Here is a 23,648-nt window from a genome sequence, read left to right as displayed (position 1 = left end):
CCATATCCTGGCCTTCTGGTTAATCTGCCTCCAAGAGTCCAAGAGCTGAAGTTTCTTGTTGAAACTTGGTTAAAACATTGTTTCAAGGCTGTTGCTAGGCGATCTTCTAGAAGCCCCTTGCTCAGATGTAGATATTCTCATTACTCCATTTCTGTATTGCTTTGATTGGTCTAATTCTATATTTGTGTTAGCTAGACCAGGCTACCTGGGAGGGTTCTAAAAGATACGAATTTCAAGGCAGCACGTTCTGTTGCTGGCCAGGTTTGACATCCACTGATTCAGGCCACCGTTAATGGCCATAGCCTCTATTAACACTTCTGGCCATTCCCTGTATTGATCCATGTTATACTGAAATCCTTGCTCTTTGTCTTCTATCTGAATCCTTCAAGGCCCAAAACATCAGAATTTTATAGCTAAAAAAGACCTTAAGAGATATTCTTCCATCAATGTTACCAATAGGATGAACCAAATTCCAATATAGTAGACGGGTGTGTCTTCGAACTTGAAAGAGTAAATTTGGACACAAAGGAAAGAAACAGGTTTGTGGGCCTTCATAGTCTAAGGAGTGTCAGGTTGAAAAATACAGAGAGTTCTCCGGAAGTTTCCTATAAATTTATAGGTGAGAGGCCCGTAATGAATTACATAAAGTGAAAGGTGAAAGGTTTGAAGCTTGAGCCTGTTCTTATGGGTTGGTGTTAAAGCAGGCTCTTCCACGCCCAGTGATGTAATCAGAGAGTGCTGTGAGGACTGTGTTCCAGACAGATGGTGTTCTGTAATTATGCAGTCAGGCCAGGCAACCCAGCACATCATTTTGGACATCTATTCTGGCTTCTCCATTATTGCTCTGCTTTCCTTCTCTTTTCTCTGTCCTCTCTTTTCGTTTCTATTGCTCTATTTTTTATCTTCATCATGTCAGTGGTTATAAGGGAAGTTTGATGGGTTTGGGAGATGTAGATCAATACAGCTGTTCTTTCCTTTTTCATTTGAAGTTCAGTAGCCAATGTTTGGTCTATATTGATATATATATGTAACAATAATAATGATAGTAATAATAATAACTTATTGTCAGAGTGCCACGTAGTTTCCAAAGCACTTTCAGATAACATTATTTCAATTTATCTTTGTAATAGGAAGATGAGATGGCCCAGGTTGACATTTTCTTTTTTTAAATCTAAATGCTTCAGAGTTTGAGATAATTTAACTGGTACCTACTTCCCACATAACCTCCCCCCCCCACCTTTTTAAAATTACCATATAATTTATTATTTGTTTCAGGGGTACAGGTCTATGATTCATCGGTCTTACACAATTCACAGTGCTCACCATAGCACATACTCTCCCTAGTGTCCATCACCCAGCCAACCCATTCCTCTGCCTCCACTCTAGCAACCCTCAGTTTGTTTCCGGAGATTAAGAGTCTCTTATGGTTTGTTTCCCTCTCTGGTTTCATATTGTTTCATTTTTTCCTCTCTTCCCCTATGATCCTCTGCCTTGTTTCTCAAACTCCACACATCAGTGAGATCATATGATAATTGTCTTTCTCTGATTGACTTATTTCGCTTAGCATAAACCCTCTAGTTCTATTCATGTCATTGCAGATGGCAAGATTTCATTTTTGATGGCTACATAATATTCCTGTGTGTGTGTGTGTGTGTGTGTGTGTGTGTGTGTAGGTATATATATACCACATCTTCTTTATCCATTCATTTGTTGATGGACATCTAGGCTCTTTCCATAGTTTGGCTATTGTGGACATTGCTGCTATAAACATTGGGGTGCATGTGCCCTTCGGATCACTACATTTGTATCTTTGGGGTAAATACCCAGTAGTGCAAATGCTAGGTCATACGGTAGCTCTATTTTCAACTTTTGAGGAACCTCCATGCTGTTTTTCAGAGTGGCTGCACCAGCTTGCGTTCCCACCAACTGTGTAGGAGGGCTTGTCTTTCTCCACATCCTTGCCAACATCTGTCTGTCATTTCCTGACTTGTTAATTTTAGCCATCCTGACTGGTGTGAGTTGATATCTCACTGTGGTATTGATTTGTATTTCCCTGATGCCATGTGATGTTGAGCACTTTTTCATGTGCCTGTTAGCTGTTTGGATGTCTTTGCAGAAATGTCTGTTCATGTCTTCTGCCCGTTTCTTGATTGGATTATTTGTTCTTTGGGTGTTGAGTTTGATCAGTTCTTTAGAGATTTTAGATACTAGCCCCTTGTCTGATATGTCATTTGCAAATGCCTTTTCCCATTCTTTTGGTTTTATTTTGGTTTTGTTGACTGTTTCCTTTGCTGTGCAAAAGCTATTTTTAAAAAATTTTTAAATTTTTTTATAAGCATATAATGTATTTTCTACCCAGGGGTACAGGTCTGTGAATCACCAGGTTTACACATTTCACAGCACTCACCATAGCACATACCCTCCCCAATGTCATAACACTACCACCCTTCCCCCAGCAACCCTCAGCCTGTTTTGTGAAATTGAGTCTTTTATGGTTTGTCTCCCTCCCGATCCCATCTTTCATTTTTTTCTTTTCCTACCCCCCAAACTTCCACGTTGCATCTCCACTTCCTCATATCAGGGAGATCATATGATAGTTGTCTTTCTCCGATTGACTTATTTCGCTAAGCACAATACCCTCTAGTTCTATCCACATCGTCACAAATGGCAAGATTTCATTTCTTTTGATGGCTGTGTAGTATTCCATTGTGTATATATATATATATATATATATATATATATATATATACAACCACATCTTCTTTATCCATTCATCTGTTGATGGACATTTAGGTTCTTTCCATAGTTTGGCTATTGTGGACATTGCTGCTATAAACATTTGGGTGCATGTGCCCCTTCGGAGCACCATGTTTGTATCTTTAGGGTGTATACCCAGTAGTGCAATCGCTGAGTCATAGGGTAGATCTATTTTGAGCTTTTTGAGGAACCTCCATGTTGTTTTCCAGAGTGGTTGTACCAGCTTGCATTCCCACCAACAGTGTAGGAGCGTTCCCCTTTCTCCGCATCCTTGCCAGCATCTGTCATTTCCTGACTTGTTAATTTTAGCCATTCTGACAGGTGTGAGGTGGTATCTCATTGTGGTTTTGATTTGTATTTCCCTGATGCGTAGTGATGTGGAGCATTTTTTCATGTGTCTGTTGGCCATCTGGATGTCTTCGTTGCAGAAATGTCTGTTCATGTCCTTTGCCCATTTCTTGATTGGATTATTTGTTCTGTGGGTGTTGAGTTTGCTAAGCTCTTTATAGATTTTGGATACTAGCCCTTTATCTGATATGTCGTTTGCAAATATCTTCTCCCATTCTGTGAGTTGTCTTTTGGTGTTGTTAACTTTCTTTTGCTGTGCAAAAGCTTTTGACCTTGATGAAGTCCCAGTAGTTCATTTTTGCCCTTGCTTCCCTTGCCTTTGGCGATGTTCCTAGGAAGATGTTGCTGAGGCTGAGCTCAAAGAGGTTGCTGCCTCTGTTCTCCTCAAGGATTTTGATGGATTCCTTTCTCACATTGAGGTCCTTCATCCATTTTGAGTCTGTTTTCATGTGTGTTGTAAGGAAATGGTCCAATTTCATTTTTTTTCATGTGGCTGTCCAATTTTCCCAGCACCATTTGTTGAAGAGGCTGTCTTTTTTCCATTGGACATTCCTTCCTGCTTTGTCGAAGATTGGTTGACCATAGAGTTGAGGGTCTATTTCTGGGCTCTCTATTCCATTCCATTGATCTATCTATGTGTCTGTTTTTGTGCCAGTACCATACTGTCTTGATGATGACAGCTTTGTAGTAGTGTTTGAAGTCTGGAATTGTGATGCCTCCAGCTTTGCTTTTCTTTTTCAACATTCCTCTGACTATTCGGGGTCTTTTCTGGTTCCATACAAATTTTAGGATTATTTGTTCCATTTCTGTGAAAAAGTTGATGGTATTTTGATAGGGATTGCATTAAATTTGTAGATTGCTCTAGGTAGCATAGACATTTACACAATATTTGTTCTTCCAATCCATGAGCATGGAACGTTTTTCCATTTCTTTGTGTCTTCCTCAATTTCTTTCATGAATACTTTGTAGTTTTCTGAATACAGATTATCTCTTTGGTTAGGTTTATTCCTAGGTATCTTATGGCTTTGGGTGCAATTATAAATGGGATTGACTCCTTCATTTCTCTTTCTTCTATCTTCTTGTTGGTATATAGAAATGCAAATGATTTCTGTGCACTGATTTTATAGACTGCCACTTTACTGAATTCCTGTATGAACTCTAGCAGGTTTGGGCCCACATAACCTTTTGCTATGATTAGCTTCTTGAAGGAATTGAGGGTTTTGATTTGGAGAGAAGGGCAACAAAAATAGATAATTTGGGAACATAGTGTTCTTAGAAGTAGCCCTTTGAAAAGTATTCCTGACATTAGGTAGTTGGGGGTACCAGCAAAGAATGCCTGGAAACGAGAGAATTAGACATGAAATCAAGAACTTCTAGAACTACCTGCCTATATAAAAACTGACTTCATTTCATCATTTAAGAGCCCACTACTGGGAATTTATTATTATGTTTTTCAGGGTTAGCCTGGATATTTGCTCACATTAAAAAATATTTCTAGAAAGTGAATTCTAGTTTCTACACAACTAATTTTGTAATACTATTTCTTCATAATTTAGGGAGTATCTGTACATCTTTAAATCTGTTCTTTGCTAATAGTGTTATCATCTTAATCTGTTAAGTTTGTACAATCCTTTTTGTTTTGAATACTCCATCCCTCTTTGCCCCATATTTATGGAGCTCTTACTTCGTTTTCTAATTGACATTTCTCATTCAATTGCTCTCACAGAAGCTGGAATGCCTTCTCCAGAATGGACCAAAAGGAAAAAGCAAACTTTGAAAATTGGACATGGAGGCACGCTAGACAGTGCAGCCCGAGGAGTTCTGGGTAAGAGATACGAATGGAAGTTTGATGTAACTACCACTTATTATAGAAAGAAATACAGATTGAGAACAGATAAAGCCATGCCATTTTAAGTCTTTGGAGTATTTCAGATCTACTGGATTTATAATGCCATCTTCTAAAGAAGCCCTTAAAAGGTACAAGCTATACAAAGCTATTAGAAATAGCCACTTTTGTGTGTGGATGGGACTGTAAGACAGGATTTGTATCTGTGAATCAAAGCGTTAACTTAGTGGGCCTGAAATTGCTATGTTTAGAAAGGCTTGCTTGCAAGTCTTTCCCTTGGCAGGCATCTGGGAACTTGGATTTTGAGAGTGTTCCCACCTTTCTTATTCAATAAGGGTGGCTTGCTGTGTGCCTCAGCGGTTGGTGTGAACAATGTGGTGTGTGCCGAACACCCTGCTTTCCTTTTAGGAGTCTGGAGTTTTGTCCTACCAGTTGTGCAGGTGTGTCTGGGCAACTGTCCTCATTCTCCCCAATTAAGAACTTTGGGTTCTGAGTTTCTAATAGGCTTTCCCGAGTAGGAACATTGCACGTGCTTTTTATATGTTGGAGAAAGGAGCAAGCTCAAGGGTCCTCTGTCACAGGAGGAAGAGAGAATAAGGAAACCTGTGTGTGGATTTCTCCAGTGTCTTTTCCCCTTTTTAATCCTATGATGTAATGGTACTATGTCACTGTAGTGAGTCTTAGCCATACACGCGTCTTCCAGTGTAGAGTGTCCTGTTGGGGATTCTGACAAAGTATTTGGCTTTTTTTTTTTTTTTTTTAACACTTATCTCAGATTTCATCTCTGAGGATCAGCTCTTTTGAGAACATGGGGCTTATGGTTCCTGAGAGGAAGTCCCACTTTCTGTTGGAGATATAGTGAACATTATTGCTTATGGAGGCAGATTGGTGGAATTGATTGACAGGAGAAAAATCACTTATCCTTTTCCCTTTTTACTCTTTTTTTTTTAATGCCTCTGGTAGAGGTTCTAAAGTTTACCGACTGCTAAACTGTGTGTCCACAGGCTAGACTATGTTTACAAACTTTTGGTATAAGTCTATCCATCGTCACAGAAATACATATGTTGGGATTCCTGTCTCCACATCTTAGAAACAGAGTTCAGTAAGACAATACCTACTTTTTTACATGTTCTGGTGTTTTGTATTTTATTCTATTTCATTTTCCTTTTAAATGTTGATAATCCACTAAATTGATTTCATGATGTACTAATGGGTTGTGATTCACAGTTTATAAAATACTGTGCTACAGTGTTCAGTCCATTTTATTGGAGCCAAAAAATTAGGTACATACAACAAACCTGATCTAAGCTATCCAAAGGAAATGAATGCTTATTTAGAAGAAACGGATAAAGTTTTTGGTGAAGAAAATTCCATTTTTTAAGAAAGCTATAAACAATATATAATTTTGCATTTTAAAAAATTACAGTTTTGGGACGCCTGTGTGGCTCAGTTGGTTAAGCAGCTGCCTTCTGCTCAGGTCATGATTCCAGCATCCTGGGATCGAGTCCCACATCGGGCTCCTTGCTCCGCAGGGAGCCTGCTTCTCCCTCTGCTTCTGCCTGCCACTCTGTCTGCCTGTCCTCGCTCTCGCTCTCTCTCTGACAAATAAATAAATAAAATCTTTAAAAAAAAATTACAGTTTTTATTTAATTCATTTGGAAAAATATCTTTACTGAGGGTGTAAGTAGATTAAAAAAACACAAGCGAATCCATTTTCCTGAGTTAGAGAACTTGAATAGGCAAATTCTGTCCACTTAAAGTTACTGTTTCTTGCCTAACTAATGATAATCATTTAATGAGCAGTGAACTACGTGTGAAGTCTTCAGCTTGGGGCATACATAAGTTATATACTTTAGTCCTCGTAAGGTAGGTGTTATGATTCCTCATTTTACAGAAGAAGAAATGAAGACCCTGAGAGAAAGTGCTTTGTCATAGTTTGTGGCAGAGTCAGGATTCTGAGCCTGATCTGCTCCGTTCCAAAGCTTCTGCCCTAACCTGGCGTGGCAGATATTGGGCCTCCTGTTCTCCTGCTCCGCCCATTGCAGGGTCACCCAGCAGTCACTGTTCTTTGCAGCTGGTCCTAAAAGTGGCTTCATGGTTTTTATCAGTTCAACACTCCTTGAGTAGAAGGCTATTCATTGTAACCATTCTGTTCTACTGTTTTCCAAGGCACAGCCCTAAAATATGAGAAGAGACAGGATAAAGTCTGCTGTTTATTTATGAATAGACCAATTGTATTAGTTTCTGGTGGTTTTTACTCCTTTGTATGCAGAAAATAGTGATATTCGAGGCAGTGAAAAAATAAGTTTATTTTTCACCCTAAAGCTAAGGGATCTTGTTGAAATTTCCATTTTAATATTATGAAAGGCTGGCATTTGGCCAAGATTTGTATGAATGGAAGAAATTCTATTGGAAATAATTTCCTATTTGGAGGCTTAGTTTATATTTGATCATCCAGGAACTTTTATGATGATATAATCCATGCATGTATCAAATTGATTAATTTTATTCTAATACCTGTATTTCCCAATGAGGAATAAAGTAAAAAAAAAAAAAAGTAGGCATTTAGTCACAGAATAAAGGGTATTCATTGTTTAAATTAGTCATCTGGAGACTTAGAACTTGATTTTTGTTATGTGGTGGAATAAGCACTGGTTCTAATCGTCATATGAGTTTGTGAACTAGCTGCTTTACTTACTAAGTAAACATAGTCTGGGAAAAATCTGTAACCTCTCTAAATCTCCATTTGTTTAATCTCTTGAAAGGGGTAAGTAACATCTACCATAATTTTCAGTAGATTTATTGAAATATCTATAACCTTTGGATATATGCTATACTCTGTCAAGTGCTTTATAAAGGTCTTTTTTTTTTCCCCCATAAAACTGGACCTGTGTGAAAAAATATACTTTTACTTTCAACATGTAAACTGTTTTTGCTGGGCTTTTTTTTCCTTTGTAATATTAATGGTACAGATTTAAGAATTTAGTTTATAATGTAAGATATAATCTGAAATTTGGGTTTATAATTCTATTAACCTATATTATATATAATATATATGACATATAATTCTATAAAGAGGACTTGCAAGATTCTTAAAAATCTTGTGGTAAGTAGAATAATGACCCCTTAAATATGCCTATGTCATAACCTCCAGAATCTAAGAATGTTCTATCACAATCTATGTTAAGTTCTAACACAAGGGGAAATTGAGGTTACTAATGAGCTGCTAAAGAGATTATCTTGGAATATGCAGGTGGACCCAGTGTAATCACAAGGGTCATTAAAAGTGGAAGAGGAGCCAGAAGAGAGAGATGTGGACACAGTGGTTGGAGTGATGTGATTACTGGCTTTTAATGAGGAAGTGAGTCACTGAGCCAAGGAATGTCGGCCCCCAAGCCCTCGGTATTAGAAAAGGCAAGGAACCTCCTATAGAAAGGCTCTAGAGAGATTCTTCCACAGGGCCTTCAGAAAAGACTGCAGCCACGTAGATATCCCCTGATTTTCAGCTTAGTAAAACTCATTTCAGACTTCTGATCTCCAGAACTGTAGGATAATAAGTTTGTTAAACTACTAAGTTGGTAATTTGTTACAGCAGCAATAGGAAACTAATACATCCATTTATTATAAATCACCTGAAATGGAATCTCAGTTTCTGTCACTTTGAAAATTATTATTTTGGGGGGTGCCTGGTTGGCTCAGTAGGTTAAAAGTCTGCCTTCAGTCCAGGTCGTGATCCCAGGGTCCTGGGAACCAGTCCTTGCTCAGTAGGGAGCCTGCTTCTCTTTCTGCCTGCCACTCGCCCTGCTTGTGCTCTCTCTGTGACAAATAAGTAAACTCCTTTAAAAAAAATTACAATTTTTTTTAACTTCAGAGTTTATAAAATTACTTAAAAATATTAGAAAATATAAAAAAACAGTAGAGGTAAAAATTGTTTTCCACGTTCAGCAATAGTCACCGACATTTTTGCTTTATTTTCTCCTAGCTTTATATCTATGCAAAATTTTTAAGTTGAGCTTTTTTATTGTACGTACATTTGTATCCTTTTTTAAAATTTAACTTAACATCATTTATGTTAACTCTCAGTAAATATTTTTCTTTTTTTTAACTTTATTGAAGAATAATTGACAAATATAATTGTGTATATTTAAAGTATTGAAATCGTGCCAAGTATATTCTCCAACCACAGTAGTATGAAACTAAGAAATCAATTATAGTAGGAAAGCTAAAAAACTCACAAATATGTACAAGTTAACACACTTTGAATAACCAGTGGGTCAAAGGGAAATCAAAAAATATCTTGAAATAAGTGAAAACAGAAATAAAACGTACCAAAGTTTATGGGGTGCAGGAAAAGCAGTTCTAAGAAGGAAGTAAACATTATTTTTAAGGGCAACATAATATTCTGTCATATCAATCAAAAACAATTATTTAGGGGTGCCTGGGTGGCTCAGTGGGTTAAAGCCTCTGCCTTTAGCTCAGGTCATGGTCTCAAGGTCCTGGGATCAGGCCCCACATCAGGCTCTCTGCTCAGCGGGGGGCCTGCTTCCCCTTCTCTCTCTGCCTGTGAGTTTTCACGTCTGAGAGACGACCAAGGAGCCAACATGGATGCAGTCACACGAGGATTTATTTAACAAGCTTGAGCTTGGGTCCAAGTATACCCGACACAGTGGAGTAGGGACTTGGACCCTGAGCTTAGTTAAGGCAGGGGTATTTATGGGTTCCTGTTACTAAAGCAGGGTGGGGGTCTCTGCAACTAAAGCAGGTTGGGGGTCCTTAGAACTAAAGTAAAGTAGGGGAAAGTTCAGCCCTTGGGCACAGGGGTCTGAGATGGCTGTCCTTATGCTAAGGCTGAACCTGAGGTGGGATGGCCTTAATTTTTCTCGGCCTCCACATTTCCCCCTCTCACAGGAACCTAAGGAAGGACCCAGTGATGGGTCCAGGCTGTTCTCAGCCACAAGGTCCGGTGGTTGGTATTGCTGTCTGAGTACCATGAGCTGACCTATACTGTCTCTGTCTTTGACAAAAGATACTAATCTATTGATAACGTAGGGCCCGAAGGTAAGGAGGAGAAGGAGGTTAATGAGGGTTACTTTTTATTCCCCCACACTGGTGTAAGAAGAGGGCGTAGTATAAGTAACATTAGTGGGGCACGTGAGAGCGGCACAGTCTCAGCTTTAGGGATTGTCCTTGGCCAGCTGGCTCTTTCATTCTGGAACAAAGTTCTTGAGAACGGCGTGTGGGTCAGCTGGACGGATGTGGGTGTAGTGGACCCAGGGAGTAATCCCGTCGACCTTGAGAGTGGTGGGAGTGGTCAGGATCACGATGTAGGGTCCCTTCCAGCGAACAAGTTTTCCACTTGGCGGCTGCGCATCCAAACCAAGTCCCCGGGTTGGTAAGCATGTGGTTCCAGCTCCTCCTCTGTCTCAGTATGGGCAGTTAGGATCTCTGCCCAGGGAGCCTGTTACCCCCTCTCTCTCTGCCTGCCTCTCTGCCTAGTTCTGATCTCTCTCTGTCAAAATAAATAAAATTTGAAAAAAACCAAAACAATTATTTAACCATTTCCCTATATGTGATCATTCATCTTAGCAGAATTTTATTAGTAGGACAGATTATGTGAGGAACATCTTTATGAATAAAACTCCTTTTGGTTTTGGATTATTAAGATAGATTTCTAGAAGTGGAAAGATGCAGTTCTTTTAAGATGGTTGCAAGGGTATTAGAGAATTAGGTAAATGACAATAGAAACTTTCATTTGCAAAAGCTTTGGAATTATATGTGTCATACTCTTGACTGTTCTGAAGGGGCTCTCATCATTTAAAAAAGTCTATATGGTTTGTGAACATTTGGATAGGTTTGGAGATAGTGTTTTTTTTTTTTTTTTTTTTTTTTTTTTTTTTTTTTTGCAGAGAGACATTTGAGCACAGAAAATTTGGGAGATGGAGAAAGAGAGTAGTCACTGTGAGACAGTGCTTAGCAAACCCTGTTATTCCTTCATTTTCCCAGTTATTCCCACTTTTCAAACTGCTTTGTCTTCTTTAGTATTAGAAAAACTACTGAGCTTTCCAGATTTGGCTGAAATGCTCTCTCCTACATGGATAGCCTGCCCACTTGTGCTTTTATATTGCTAATGTAAAGCTTCATTCTAGTCTAACCTTAACTCACAGAAGGGCTGAAACCAGGTCTTATTTATTTCTGTGCCTGTATAAGAACTGAATAAAATGTGGAACGATTGAATGAGAAAAAGCTGAGTAAAAATTCTGTCCAGTAAACTGTCCTTTGAATGAACAGCCACTGGTTGGCTGGGCCTCAACTCCAGATAATCTTTCTGCGTACCGCTTTTGCAGTTGTCTTCCTAGAGCTCTGCTTTCACTGATCAGCTAACTTAGCGGGCCTTGGTTTTCTTGGATATAAAATGAGAAGGTTAAGCTGGATAACTTTAAAATGCCTTCTTGTTTCAAATTCTGTCATGTTGGATCACTGACCTAGCAGAGAAATCAGCGTTTCAACCACGATAAAGTCAAACACGTCAGCCTGTTCTAAGACACCTGCACTCTGGTTGATAAACCCACTGTGCTTATTCTTGTATCAGAATTTGTGCGGTGTGTTCCTTTTTTAGAACATGCTTCTCTCCTTTCTGTATGTTCAAATTCTGAACATCTTTTAAGGCGTATCTCAAGCTGTGTTTGAAATGCTTGAATGAAGCATTATCTGGCCTCTTGAGTGGTTCAGAGTACTGCCTTCTTTGACGTCCTACAGCATTTATTCTGTGTTCGTTTGGACTCTTCCTCACATACTGTCTTATTGCTATTTAGCATTGTTCACTCATTAATTCATGCACCTTTTTTTTTTTTTGCTTGCAGTTTCCCTTATCTGTATTTTTTTTTCCCCATGAGGTTATAAACTCTTTCAAAGTCAGGAAATGTTCTGTTCCATTAAAAATACTGTTCTTGGGACTGTGTGCTTAGTAGCTGCTCCAGAAATATTGACTGGGGATTCTTGAGTGGAAAAAACTGCATTGGATGTTTGTTATTACTATATAGAGCTTTTTCCTGCACAGTAGCAGCTACCATTGGAAGAGTATGATGCTTCACATAGGACACTAAAGGCAGACAATTGCTTTTATCTTAGTCTTTGAGCTAATATGACTCTTATCATAGAAGCTCAGGGAGGGTTTGGGATGATTTTATGTTGGGGTTGAGATTTGACCTGGGTTTCAAAGGATGGATTTTGAACACTAGAGAGTTGGTACTCTAGGTATTGGGATCCCATTGAGGATTGCTTGGGGGCTGGTAGTGTGCAGTACAGGTAATCAGAAATGGTTATAAAATGGTGTGAACTGGAAGAGAAAGGGATAGATTGTAGAGCAGTCAGGCTGGTAGTGGTTTAGGTAATTTAGGCTCATGGCATTGGGAAGAAAGCCTCCATAAGTAAGGTGGCCGAAGGATAAAAAGGAAGGGAGGGGGTCTTCCGTTAGTCTGGTCTGAATTTTGGCCACCCTATATTAGTTGTTAGATGTTGGGCAAAGTTCTTAGTCTCTGTCTGTCTCAGTTTCCTCACCTATAAAATAGGGATAATTGTATTATTCTTTAGGGTTGTTATAAGGGTTAAATGAACTAATGAATGGAAAGCATTTTGAGTGGAATTTGATACTTGGTAAACTCAAGGAATGATATCTGCTATAAATATTCATGATAATTCTTTTAGCTGGTCAATCATTTCTTTTTGCTTTTTCTTGTAATTCTGAATCGTGGTGTTTATACTATGTTCTTTTACAAAATTATATCCATTGATGAGAAATACTTATACTTATGATTTTAAATTCTTATAAAAATTTGCTTTCTGTTAAGTGGAGAAATAATTGTAAACTCTATCCTTCTCTCCTGGTGAAATGTGTTCATAAGGATAAATAATGTTCGAAATTGAAGAGATAGGTGGGGCATTATTGTACTTAACACATGATGTATGTGAACATACATTGTTCAGGCTCGCATTTTACTTTGTATTCTTTGTGTTTGGTTGATCTGTTACGTTTCTGTTTTCTTGATTCTATACTGATGGACACTAATCATTTTTAAATGGTTCATTACTTATGATAATGGCTTTTGCTTGGTTTGATAATGAACTCTATCAGAAGACTTTATACTGTGGTTAAAGCATATCATGTGTTTTTCACTGATCCACATATAAAATTCCAATGAGTCCTCTGAGATTGTTCTAAACTTTTCATTATGTAATTGTCTGGATTGAGGTTTCTGTCATGTTTAATACTTTGAGAGGAAAAAAAAAGTTTTATTTTACATCCTTACCCTTTACATACCCTTACATCCTCTCTTCAGAATTTCTAAATTGCATGACAAGTTCAACTGATTGGAATAATAGGAACCCTCTAGTAAGGCTAAATATATGTTCTTTCCAACTTTATGTTACATGTGCCAGGGAATTATGACCCAAATATATAGTTATTTCAAAAATCTAGTTTTCAGAATAGAGTGTTATAATATTTCTTTCTTTGATTTATAGTGGTTGGAATTGGAAGGGGAACAAAAATGTTGACCAGTATGTTGTCAGGGTCCAAGGTAAGAAAATTGGAATCCTTTTTTTTTTTTCCTCTTGAATGTTTTTCTTAATGACCTATGTTTTGGATTTTAATCAATTAAAAATTATGTACATTGCATTTACAGGGGTTATTCCTGAGTATTAATTGTGTTTGTCATGATAGCTGAGATTGAAAATATTGAGACTATAAATTGGAAATGCTTCAGCAAATTGATTTATAGAAGCAAAAACTCTGGAGTGCTTATCATTTTAAAAATTATATATTTTTTTAATATATTTCTTAGATGAAAGAGAACTTACAGATCATAAATTCTATGGGCAGATTTTTTTTAAACCTTGGAATTTTTATAGAAACAATACCATTAAAAAAAAAAAGAAGAAACAATACCATTTTGTAACCCATACACTTTTACAGCAAAAGACCTGCTCTGTTCACTGGTTATAAAATGTTTACCAATACAAGTGAGGCTTCTTTAGGGTGATAAGTTGCATCATTCATCTGTAAGGGTAACCTTGGCTGAATCAAAAAGCACTTTTTGAGGCACTTAGGGAGAGAGAGGAAGGTTTATGCCGGGGCAGGGAGAGCTGTAAATCTTTGGATAGCTTTAGGCAGTGAGTGAGAACCCTCTTGCAAAACAGCAGGTAGAAGAAGCATTGAAACAGAGGTTAGTGTGTCAAAGGGGTTAACCTCTCTGGACCTCTCGGTTTTTCCTTCGGAAGAATGATTTGATCCCCTCTAGGGTCTCTTGTGGCTCTAAAGGAGACAGGCATAGCTGAATTCTAATTGGGAGTGAAGTGGTGGTTCTAATAGTTGCAGCGAGGGACCAGCGAAAATGCCTATGCAGGGAAGATTGATAAGCCGCTAGGTAGAGAATTTCAGCAAGTTCCTGAACTAACTTTTTATTTGTTTTGAAACCCTTCCTCTAAGTGGGGTATGAATAGTTGGTAAAGTGAACTTGTCTAAATTGTTTTTTAAAATACGTGTGTGTGTATGTGTATGATCAAAGACCATTAAAAAGAATTTCCTCTTATTGCAGATTAAGGACTTTTGTAAAATATAATTTAAATGCTATGACAACATCAGATTGCTAAATAAGTTTCTAAATAGTCTCATTTTTCTGAGCTTATCTCATTGCGGGTGCTGGCTCATGGAGCACACTTTGAGTGGCAGTGGTCTAAGTAAGTTTTTCTTAAAATAAAAAGCCCTCAAGAACATACTGTTTTTGACGTCCCATTTTAGTTATCAACTGGAATAGAAACCTGTATCTTTCAGTTGGAAAGGACCTTAATACTTTAGATAAATGGAAAAATTTCATTGTGTCTTACTGCATAATCTTTAAAATGTTGGTGTTAAAAAATCACAGAATACAAGAATTGTGTTAGAATGGCAGAGTTTGACGTGTTTTGCTAAATTTACATTGTGCTTAAATACTTACACATGGCATTTAGAATTTGTCTCTGATACAGGGTTTTGCCATTTGCTTAATATTTGTTTCTTTTTAATATTTCTTCTTCCAAAGTACAGACAGTGGTTCCATTGATGAAGAATTATGGATGATTTTTATTTTCTTTTTTCACATTATTTAGTATTTTCTAAAATCTTTACAATGAACAGTTACTTTTATAATAATAACAAAAAGATACGTTTGCATTAAGGATTTGTTCTTTTACTCCAAGATAAAAGATGTTGCATTCATTGGAATATTCATTATTCACCTCTCCCCTCCTTCCCAAACCACAAATACAACACGCTATTGAAAGGTTTTACATATAAATTCCAGGCATATTTCCAGAAATATGACCGGAAATGTAAATACATCATTGGCTGTGGTTTAAGCTTTATTTATCACGAACCATTTTGGTATTCAGCTTGGGAAGCTGAATGTCATACAGTGAAATCACTGATCCTCAGATGACTGTATCCTAAATAGAAAATCCCAGGTGCATCTTATTACAGAAACCTAGTTCTTGGATGCTTCGCATTTCAAAAATAGGCATTTTTATCTTGTTAGCTATTTGTTTTTCTTACACTTTTAATTTTAGATTATGTATCTGTTTAAAAAAATTAAGTCATTTAAATTTTAGCATGTGGGATACTACATTTTTACCAAAAGTAGTTGAAAAATTTTAATGAATTTTTTAAAATTAGATTTTGTGTTTAGCCCTGGAAGGAATCTTATAGATTGTCTCCAAAAATTTTCTGGCCAAGACCCATAATATAAGAAATTCATTTTACATTGTGATCCCATATACACATACACATATAAAAAAACAAAAATTTCAGGGGCACCTGAATGATACAGTTGGTTAAGCCTTTGTCTTGGGGAGCCTGCTTCGCCTTCATCCTCTGCCCCTCCTCCCAATTCATGCATGTGGTTGGTCTCTCTCTCTCTCTCTCAAATAAATAAAGTCTTAAAAAAAACAAAAAGCAAAAATTTCATTAAACAGCCTTAACCCTATGTACAATGTACTCTTGATATTTTTGCTTCTACTTCCTTAAAAAAAATTGGTTCCTACAGCCTCCAAACTAGGCAGACCTACCACTGGACCTATGTTTACTCTTTCTCCACTTCCTGCTTTTATGGACGAATTTTATTTACATCACATTGCTACTAGAAAAATTCATCTTATAGTATGTGTAGGGTAGAGTTACCTCAAGAGTAGCATTATTTGTTCTTGGATGGCAGATATGCAGTGTTCAGATTACAGCCTTATCACAGTGCTTCCCTCCCTCACCATCCAGTCCTGATTACAGACATTGCTAATTGAACATGGCCTAACACTCTTTACTGCTGAACCAAGAAACATCCTTGGAATTCATTTCAACATAATGCCACTTCATATAGTCACTGTCAGTTAATTGGTAGAGTGCTGACCTTTTCAATAAACTCTTTATGCCATCAGATGATTTGGTTCCATTCTTTGAAGACCAGAGACCATTTCAACCACCCAACTCCTCTCTTGCATTTCTTCCAATTCAGATCAGTGTATGATGTAAGGGTCCTGCTCTGTGTTCTTCACTTCTTCCTCTCCTTTCTTATAGTACTCTTTGCTTTGCCAATGATCATGTTTTTCTTGAGCCATTTTTTTTTTTCATTGCATGCTCTTTTTGGTTACATTTATAGTGTGTATAAAAAGTAGATCAATAAATACTATTAAGAGTTGACCCTTGAAAAACACAGGGGAAAAGGGTACTAACCCCCTACACAGTCATAAAACACCATATAATTTTGACTCCCTAAAAATTTAACTTACTAGTCACCTGCTATTTATCATAAACATTACTGATATATTAATTATTAACACATACTTCATAAGTTATTTGAATTTTATACTGTATTCTTAACATAAGCTCGAGAAAAGAAAGTGGTATTAAGGAAAGCATGAAGAAGAAAAAATGCGTTTATAGTACTGACTATAAAAATTACATATAAGTGGACCCATGCAGTTCGAATCCATGGTATACAAGGATCAGTAATATTACTGTTCCCAAGTATTTCATGTATCCCCAGATCTCTCTCCAGGGTTCAAGGCCTATTGGATCTCTTTAACTACATGTTCCATAAACACTGACATTTATGTCATCTAAGCAAGTTCTGTTGGAAATCTTGAGTACAGTTAATTTCATTCTTTTTCATATCTATGATTTCTGGTAACCTAGGCAAAACATGGCGCTCATCAGAAACAGGAAGTATCCCCTGCCTGTTCTTTAGGGAGAAACAGTTTCTCTGGGCATTAAAGTGAGAAAGAAATTTCTAACTGTGAGGGATATTGCATGACAGACAGTGGTTCTCAAAACCACAGATAAAGAAGTGTATCTATATAAAATGTAACTTAGGTAAGATAATTCTGAGATACGTTAGGCTAATGTATCCCTTTGGCCTAACTTGTTCTAAATACGTAGAAGGCACCAGTGGTTGCAATGTCCCTCTACCAGCTTCCCTAAATTATACTTTCTTTGAGCCAATCACTAAGCAGATATACTTAGAAGTAACAGACTGTGATGAGATTTTGTAGTACTACCTTTATTAGCGTCCTATATTGCTGATTAAAGTCAGTTACTTATATGCACTTTAGAAACCACATGAACAGATGGAAGGGTTGATGTCCTATTATGAAATCACTCGTGCCATATAAAGACTAGCATTTTCCAGATGTAAGGCTACTCCCCTATCTCTGTGGAGATAAACTGAAGTGGTACCTATAGACAAACCCAGCATTTCTTCAGAAAGCAGCTTTGTATCCCTTCAGCAGTTGAACAAATATTATCATTGAGGTATCCAAACTTTTCCACCCTGGATGTGTTCAAAAGACAGTAACCTCCCCCCAAGTGTACAGTAGCGTTTTGAGGTGAACCAGTCAATGGCTGTTCTGAAGTGTGACTTGAATGTTGCTCCTGTGGAATATAAGCCAGCTCTCCAGGACTTGTGCATTTCTTTCATTTTCTTCAGAAGCTAGTCCAATTTATACCTTGTCTTACACTCTGTTAACATGCATACATTTCATAAGTACTATATTGAAAATTTGAAGGGCTTACACTTACGATCTATAAAGAGCTATTATTCCTTTTTTAATGAAGACATTTGAAGTTACATGTTCTTGGTTTGGTAGGTTTTTAAAAAAAAGTTCTTCCTCATCATAAATAATATTCCTTTGTTTGTGAAATTTTGAATCACAAGCTTTCACATCAAACCTCAGAAAAAGCAATTGCCTACTTGAGAGGGAAATGATTATGTATATTTCTGTAATATAAAAACATTTTCCTTTCTTCTGAAGAGTACAGAAGCCAATTTGCTCTTAAATCTGTCTAGCTAATATCTTGCTATGGGGTTCTGGGAACTTGAAGATGAGTAAAGTAGAAAGTAGGGTACTACTAGTAGAAACCATGAATCCCATAGAGCACACAGTTCAGTGGAAACTTCTTTCAGAATTTTTAGGACTTCCATTCGTTTTGTTGCAGTCAATTTATGTTGAAACGAATACCTTAACAGAATTTAGAATTATCAGGTTATGCATCCTGTCTCTTTGTAGAATTTAGGGCAGTAAATAGAAATACTTTTGACCCCATAGGATAAAATGGTGATGTGTGTATACACATTCCCATGTCTTTTTTCTTCTTGGTGGTGAGGTTTTGTTTCTCTTGAGGGCTTGCCTGTCTGACTGAATTTTTCTAAGTAGCTTGTGGACCATTGACTAGAACTAAAAGATTATTATCAGTAGGTGCCAAACAAGGGAGAGCTAGAAAACAGCTATGATTTAGCTCTGCAGTTGACAAAGTTTGGTCCAGGGACTTCTCTGAGGCATTTTCAGGGGTCTGTTAAAGTCAAAACTATTTTCATAGCTTCACAATCTGATGAGCATGTTGTGGAGTTTTACATGTTGTGTACATGTATATCAGTGTTTTAAACATTTTTGTTTTAATTTCTAACACAGTAAGTATCAACAGATAGAACTCACATGAAAAAAAGTTGTGCCAGGGTTTCTAAATAACTTTCAAGTGTATATAGGGGTTTAAATCATAATGTTTGAGAATTGCTGATTTAGGTATTTTATTTCCCTTTTTAAAAAATGCAGCATGTAGCCAGATTAAGTGTAAGCACAGAACCTGGAAGGATTTGAAACTTGGCAGATACAATCTGGATGTCCCAAACTATGGTGAAATGTGAAGAATTTCACAGATAAGAACTTATCCAACATGTATATAATTCTGTCAACAAATTTTTAATTAAGTGGCTACCATGTTTCCATTTAGTAAGAAACACAATAGAACAGCAATGCAAAATCCAAGCTAACAGTTTGTAATTGGAGAAGATAAGGATCAATATATATCTTTGTATTTCTCACAAGCTCCTAGGAAATTAATTTGTACATTCACAGCCCTTAAGAAACATGACTGAATGAAAGCACATACGAATGAATGAATGAATGAATGAATGAATACATGATGTGGGTGTGATATAGGCCTTTCTTCTAGGTATTGAGCGTTTACTCTTAGCTTTGTTCCCAGGTAGGTGATTGGAAGTTGAGAAGAATTAATAGGGTGGCTTTGAAAGATGAACAGGAGGTAGGATTTGAGTCTTAGAAAAGAGAAAAAGCTCAAGGCTAGGGAAGTAGCTTATGCAAGAACCCCTGGAGTCTGGAGACAAGAAGAGGAGAATGAATATTGCATACTTGAAAGCATGTTCCAAGATTAAAAGGTTCCTGGTTAAAACTTGTTGCATAGAATAGCGCAGACATTTTCAGCATTTTCAAGGCATAGTATACATGATTGCAGGGTTTTTCTCATGCAATAAGATAGATAATTAAGGCAGAAATTAGAGCATATTCTTGCTTTACTGTTTCTTATGGGAAGTCACTGTAGCTAGATGAGGTACTCTACCCACTGTTATTGTAAATCATTCTGTATCTTCATCATCATCTTCTTCTTCTTCTTCTTTTTTTTTTTTTTAAATAATAATGATGATAATAGTGTTGTTCAGTGGTGCTCACCATGGCCAGGTATTGTTCTCAGCTCTGCCCTCCCAAGGTACTATTATCATCTCCGTCTTAAGGACAATAAGGCTCCAGGAGGAAAGACTTCCTTGACCTACTTTACTCATGTGATGCAGTCAGGATTCAAACGTTTGAGTCCACGCTCTTCCCATTCACCCTGCTATATGTACTTTTCTCCATGATTACGCTTAATCCAGGTTAATTGTTCCAAAATATGGAAGCAGGAATGGAGCATCTCATCAATTAAGAGATGAGACTGAATGTTTAGTTACAAGAAACTAATTTTTATCAATACTAATGGAGTTTTTTGGGGGACTTTTAAAATTTTAATTCCAGTATGGTTCACATACAGTGTTATATGTTTGGGGTGTACAGTATAGAGATTCAGCAATTCTGTACATTACTCAGTGCTCATCACAACAAGTGCACTCTTTTAACCCCACCACCCGTTTCCCCCATACCCCCAGCCACCTCCCTTCTGGTTACCTTCCATTTGTTCTCTCTAATGAAAGGTCTGTTTCTTGGTTTGTCTCTTTTTTCCTTTGTTCCTTTGTTTTTTCTTAAATTCCAGGTATGAGTGAAATCATATGGTATATGTCTTCTCTGACAATACTAATGAAATTTTTAAAAGTTAATTCAAATACATTGGAACATTACCTCCTGTAGTTCATTGTTTAGAAAAATTATTTTGAGGGCTGTCTGGGTTGCTTAGTTGCTTGAGTGTGCGACTATTGATTTTGGCTGAGGTCATGATTTCAGGGTCGTGGGATCAAGCCCCATGTTGGGCTCTGCGCCCAGCACGGAACCTGCTGGAGAGTCTCTCTCCCTTTGTTCCTCCTCCTGCTTGTTCTTTCTCTCTCTCTCTTTCTAATGAAAAATCATAAACAAGCTATTTTGAGCTATATAATAGAAGATGATTTCATCAATGGGCATGTAAGCTGGTATAAAATGCTTGTTTATGGGAATTTGAAGTTTTAATATTTTTCTCATTTTTGTCTCTGGTTCCTTCAATAGCCTAATGAGCTTGTCATTAATAAACTTAAGTTTCTGCAAAGTATTTTGAGCTTCCTCTTTAACAAATTGCCCACATAACTACAGATTATTTTCAGTGGGGATTATATTCCTTGCATTTTTCTCACTGTTTCATGAAATGTTCCAAGTAAAACTTGAATTTGACCCAAAGAGGGCAGTATAAAGAATATGTAATACACGGCACCTGCTTAGTCAGTTAAGCGTCAGACTCTTGATTTAAGCTCAGGTTGTGATCTCAGAGTCCTAAGACTGAGCCCCCACATCAAGCTCCACACTCAGCACTGGGGAGTATGCTTCTCTCCCTTGGCCATCTCCCCACTTGTGTGCTCTCTCTCTCAAATAAATAAATCTTAAAAAAAAAAAAAAAAGAATATGTAATACAAGTGTGCCCTGAGGGGAGAAGTAAATAGGCCTCAGTTAACTATGAATGCTGTAATTCTTCACGTATGAATAAATGATCAGTTCTTAGAAGTGATTTTTTTCCTTTCAGAGAGCTCGAGAAGTAGCTATTTCTCTTCATTAAGAAAACTCATGTAATATTAAGTATACTGCCCTTGCTGTACTAGTTTGGCCCATTTTCTACATATTTAGCTTTTGTTTATATATCTAATCAAGTTACTGAGCTTGGTTTTAGTATTTCATATGAGAAGTAGTAAACTTATTTTATTTTTAAATTAATTTTAATTATATGCATGGTAAAATTGTTGAGTCTTGTGATGGCCATGTAGGGATTTATTGTACCATTCGCTCCACTCATAAGTATATTTGGAAATTTTTCCTTCAGAATCAAAACTGCCTAGTATAAAACTGGTTTTAGAAATACGTTTGTAATAACTGTGTTTATAAGCCATAATTGTCAATAAAATAAGGCTTTTCCTTGTCATGTTGGCTGGTGTGGGAAGTTTGTGAATGCTCCTCAATTTATACAAGTGCTTCCCACATATCAAAAAAAAAAAATTTATTTTTGCTTTTAATTTAGTGTCAAGTTGGTAGTATTGGTGAAATTCTGTATAAAACTTTAAGACATACATAACAATTTTTCTTTACCTTATGATGTATTTTTCTCCCTTGCTTCTCTTCCTCTAGAGGTATATTGCCATTGGAGAACTGGGGAAAGCTACCGACACACTAGATTCTACTGGGAAAGTAACAGAAGAAAAACCTTATGGTATGATGTTCATCTAATGTGATCAGCTTTTTTAAGATTTAGAGAAAGTTTCTGTGAATTCAGACTTTTAAAATAAATGTCTTACTGGATATTACCAGTGATTATTACAGTTATTAGTACATTTCCTTGGGTTAATAGGATTGAAAGTTGTTGATCACATTTTTGCTTATTTCATATGTTTGTTCATAAAGATTTATCATAATTGCCTCTTTTCCTATAATCAGGTTTTTTTTTTTAACGTTTTCAGAGTTCTTCTAGATAATTCTCTAGCCAAACAAACATTTATAGCTAAGAATTAGGGGTTTTACCAGTGTCTTGTCATTGTTTATTGACTTACTTTTTTACAACTATTTCTTAGCTTTTGAAACATACCAGGTTTAGTACTTTACAACTAATCATTTCCTCTGCTTTTGGAGTATATTAAAAAATATGACAGAGGGAAAGCTGTTTCTCTAGAAGTAAAACAGAACTCACTGGGGCCCACCTTCATTTCCCTGCCATTCCTTTTACTACTTTGAGTGAGGATAGGTAAGTTAAATGGTTTCCTAGCAACTCTTAGGGTGTGAGGCTCTTCCAAATACAGTGGTTGCCATTCTGTTGGCTCACCTATGTTATTATGTCGTCAATTGTGAATTATTTGTAGGCTTTCTGGTTGTTGTTGTTTGTTTGTTTTTGCCTGTGTTTAATGTTACCTCTTTTTAATTTAGCCAGTCCAGCATCTGGCTTTCCTGCTTTTGTGTTGAGCATCCTTAATATATATTACATACCAACCTTCTTCTTGGCCTTGTTTGCTTCACTTGTCTTGTTAACATTTATATGTAAGTTAGTATCTTACTTGATTAATCAAACAATATAATCAAAAGATAAATCACCGATTTATGTTGAGTTAAAAAGAAATAGAGGTTGAATTATCTTTGAAATTATTGTTATTAGGAAATAATAGCAGATCCTCACTTAATAGAAACCCAACCATAATTTTCAGCAGGAAGCTTTTAAGGGATTAAAGAGGCATAGGACAATAAGAGGATGTCTGAGATTTCCAGAGTATACTAAAGTATATGCCAGTACCTACATAATCAGAAGAATGGTGAGGAAGTAAAATTGGTAAGACTTCTCGATGGGATGGGTGGTAAGGGCATTGTCAAACATGATCTAGGTTTCTAGGTTTTAAAGTTGGTTACATGATGATGCATTTCATTGAGTAGGGGATACTTGAAGAAGACCTAGGTGATGAAAATGCAGTCGACCCTTGAACAAGACAAGTTTGTCTTGTGTGGGTCCACTTATACATGGGGAGTCTTAAATGCAGTACAGTACTGTAAATGTGTTTTCCTTTTTTTTTTTTTTTTAAAGATTTTATTTAGAGAGAGAGTGCTTGTGAACAGAGGGGAGGAGCAGAAGGAGAAAGAGAATCTCATGTAGACTCCATGCTGGGTGTGGAGCCCCACA

At 36.9% G+C, this 23,648-nt stretch overlaps 1 protein-coding gene across 1 annotated transcript in view; it reads left to right on the top strand.

The window, feature by feature from the left end:
- Positions 1 to 23,648, top strand: part of TRUB1 (TruB pseudouridine synthase family member 1) — a 41,030-nt gene that overhangs the window by 2,386 nt on the left and 14,996 nt on the right. The window contains exons 2-4 of the mRNA XM_004751869.3: positions 4,832 to 4,930; positions 13,472 to 13,527; positions 22,118 to 22,199. Coding sequence (XP_004751926.1) covers positions 4,832 to 4,930; positions 13,472 to 13,527; positions 22,118 to 22,199 — 237 coding nt within the window. The remainder of the gene's footprint in view (positions 1 to 4,831; positions 4,931 to 13,471; positions 13,528 to 22,117; positions 22,200 to 23,648) is intronic.

The sequence above is a fragment of the Mustela putorius genome, unplaced genomic scaffold (assembly GCF_011764305.1).
Source record: "Mustela putorius furo isolate JIRA1106 unplaced genomic scaffold, ASM1176430v1.1 tig00003909_pilon_pilon_pilon, whole genome shotgun sequence".
Taxonomy (NCBI): Eukaryota; Metazoa; Chordata; class Mammalia; order Carnivora; family Mustelidae; genus Mustela; species Mustela putorius.
The sequence above is the reverse complement of the archived record's forward strand: the minus strand, read 5'-3'. Positions and strand labels throughout refer to the sequence as shown.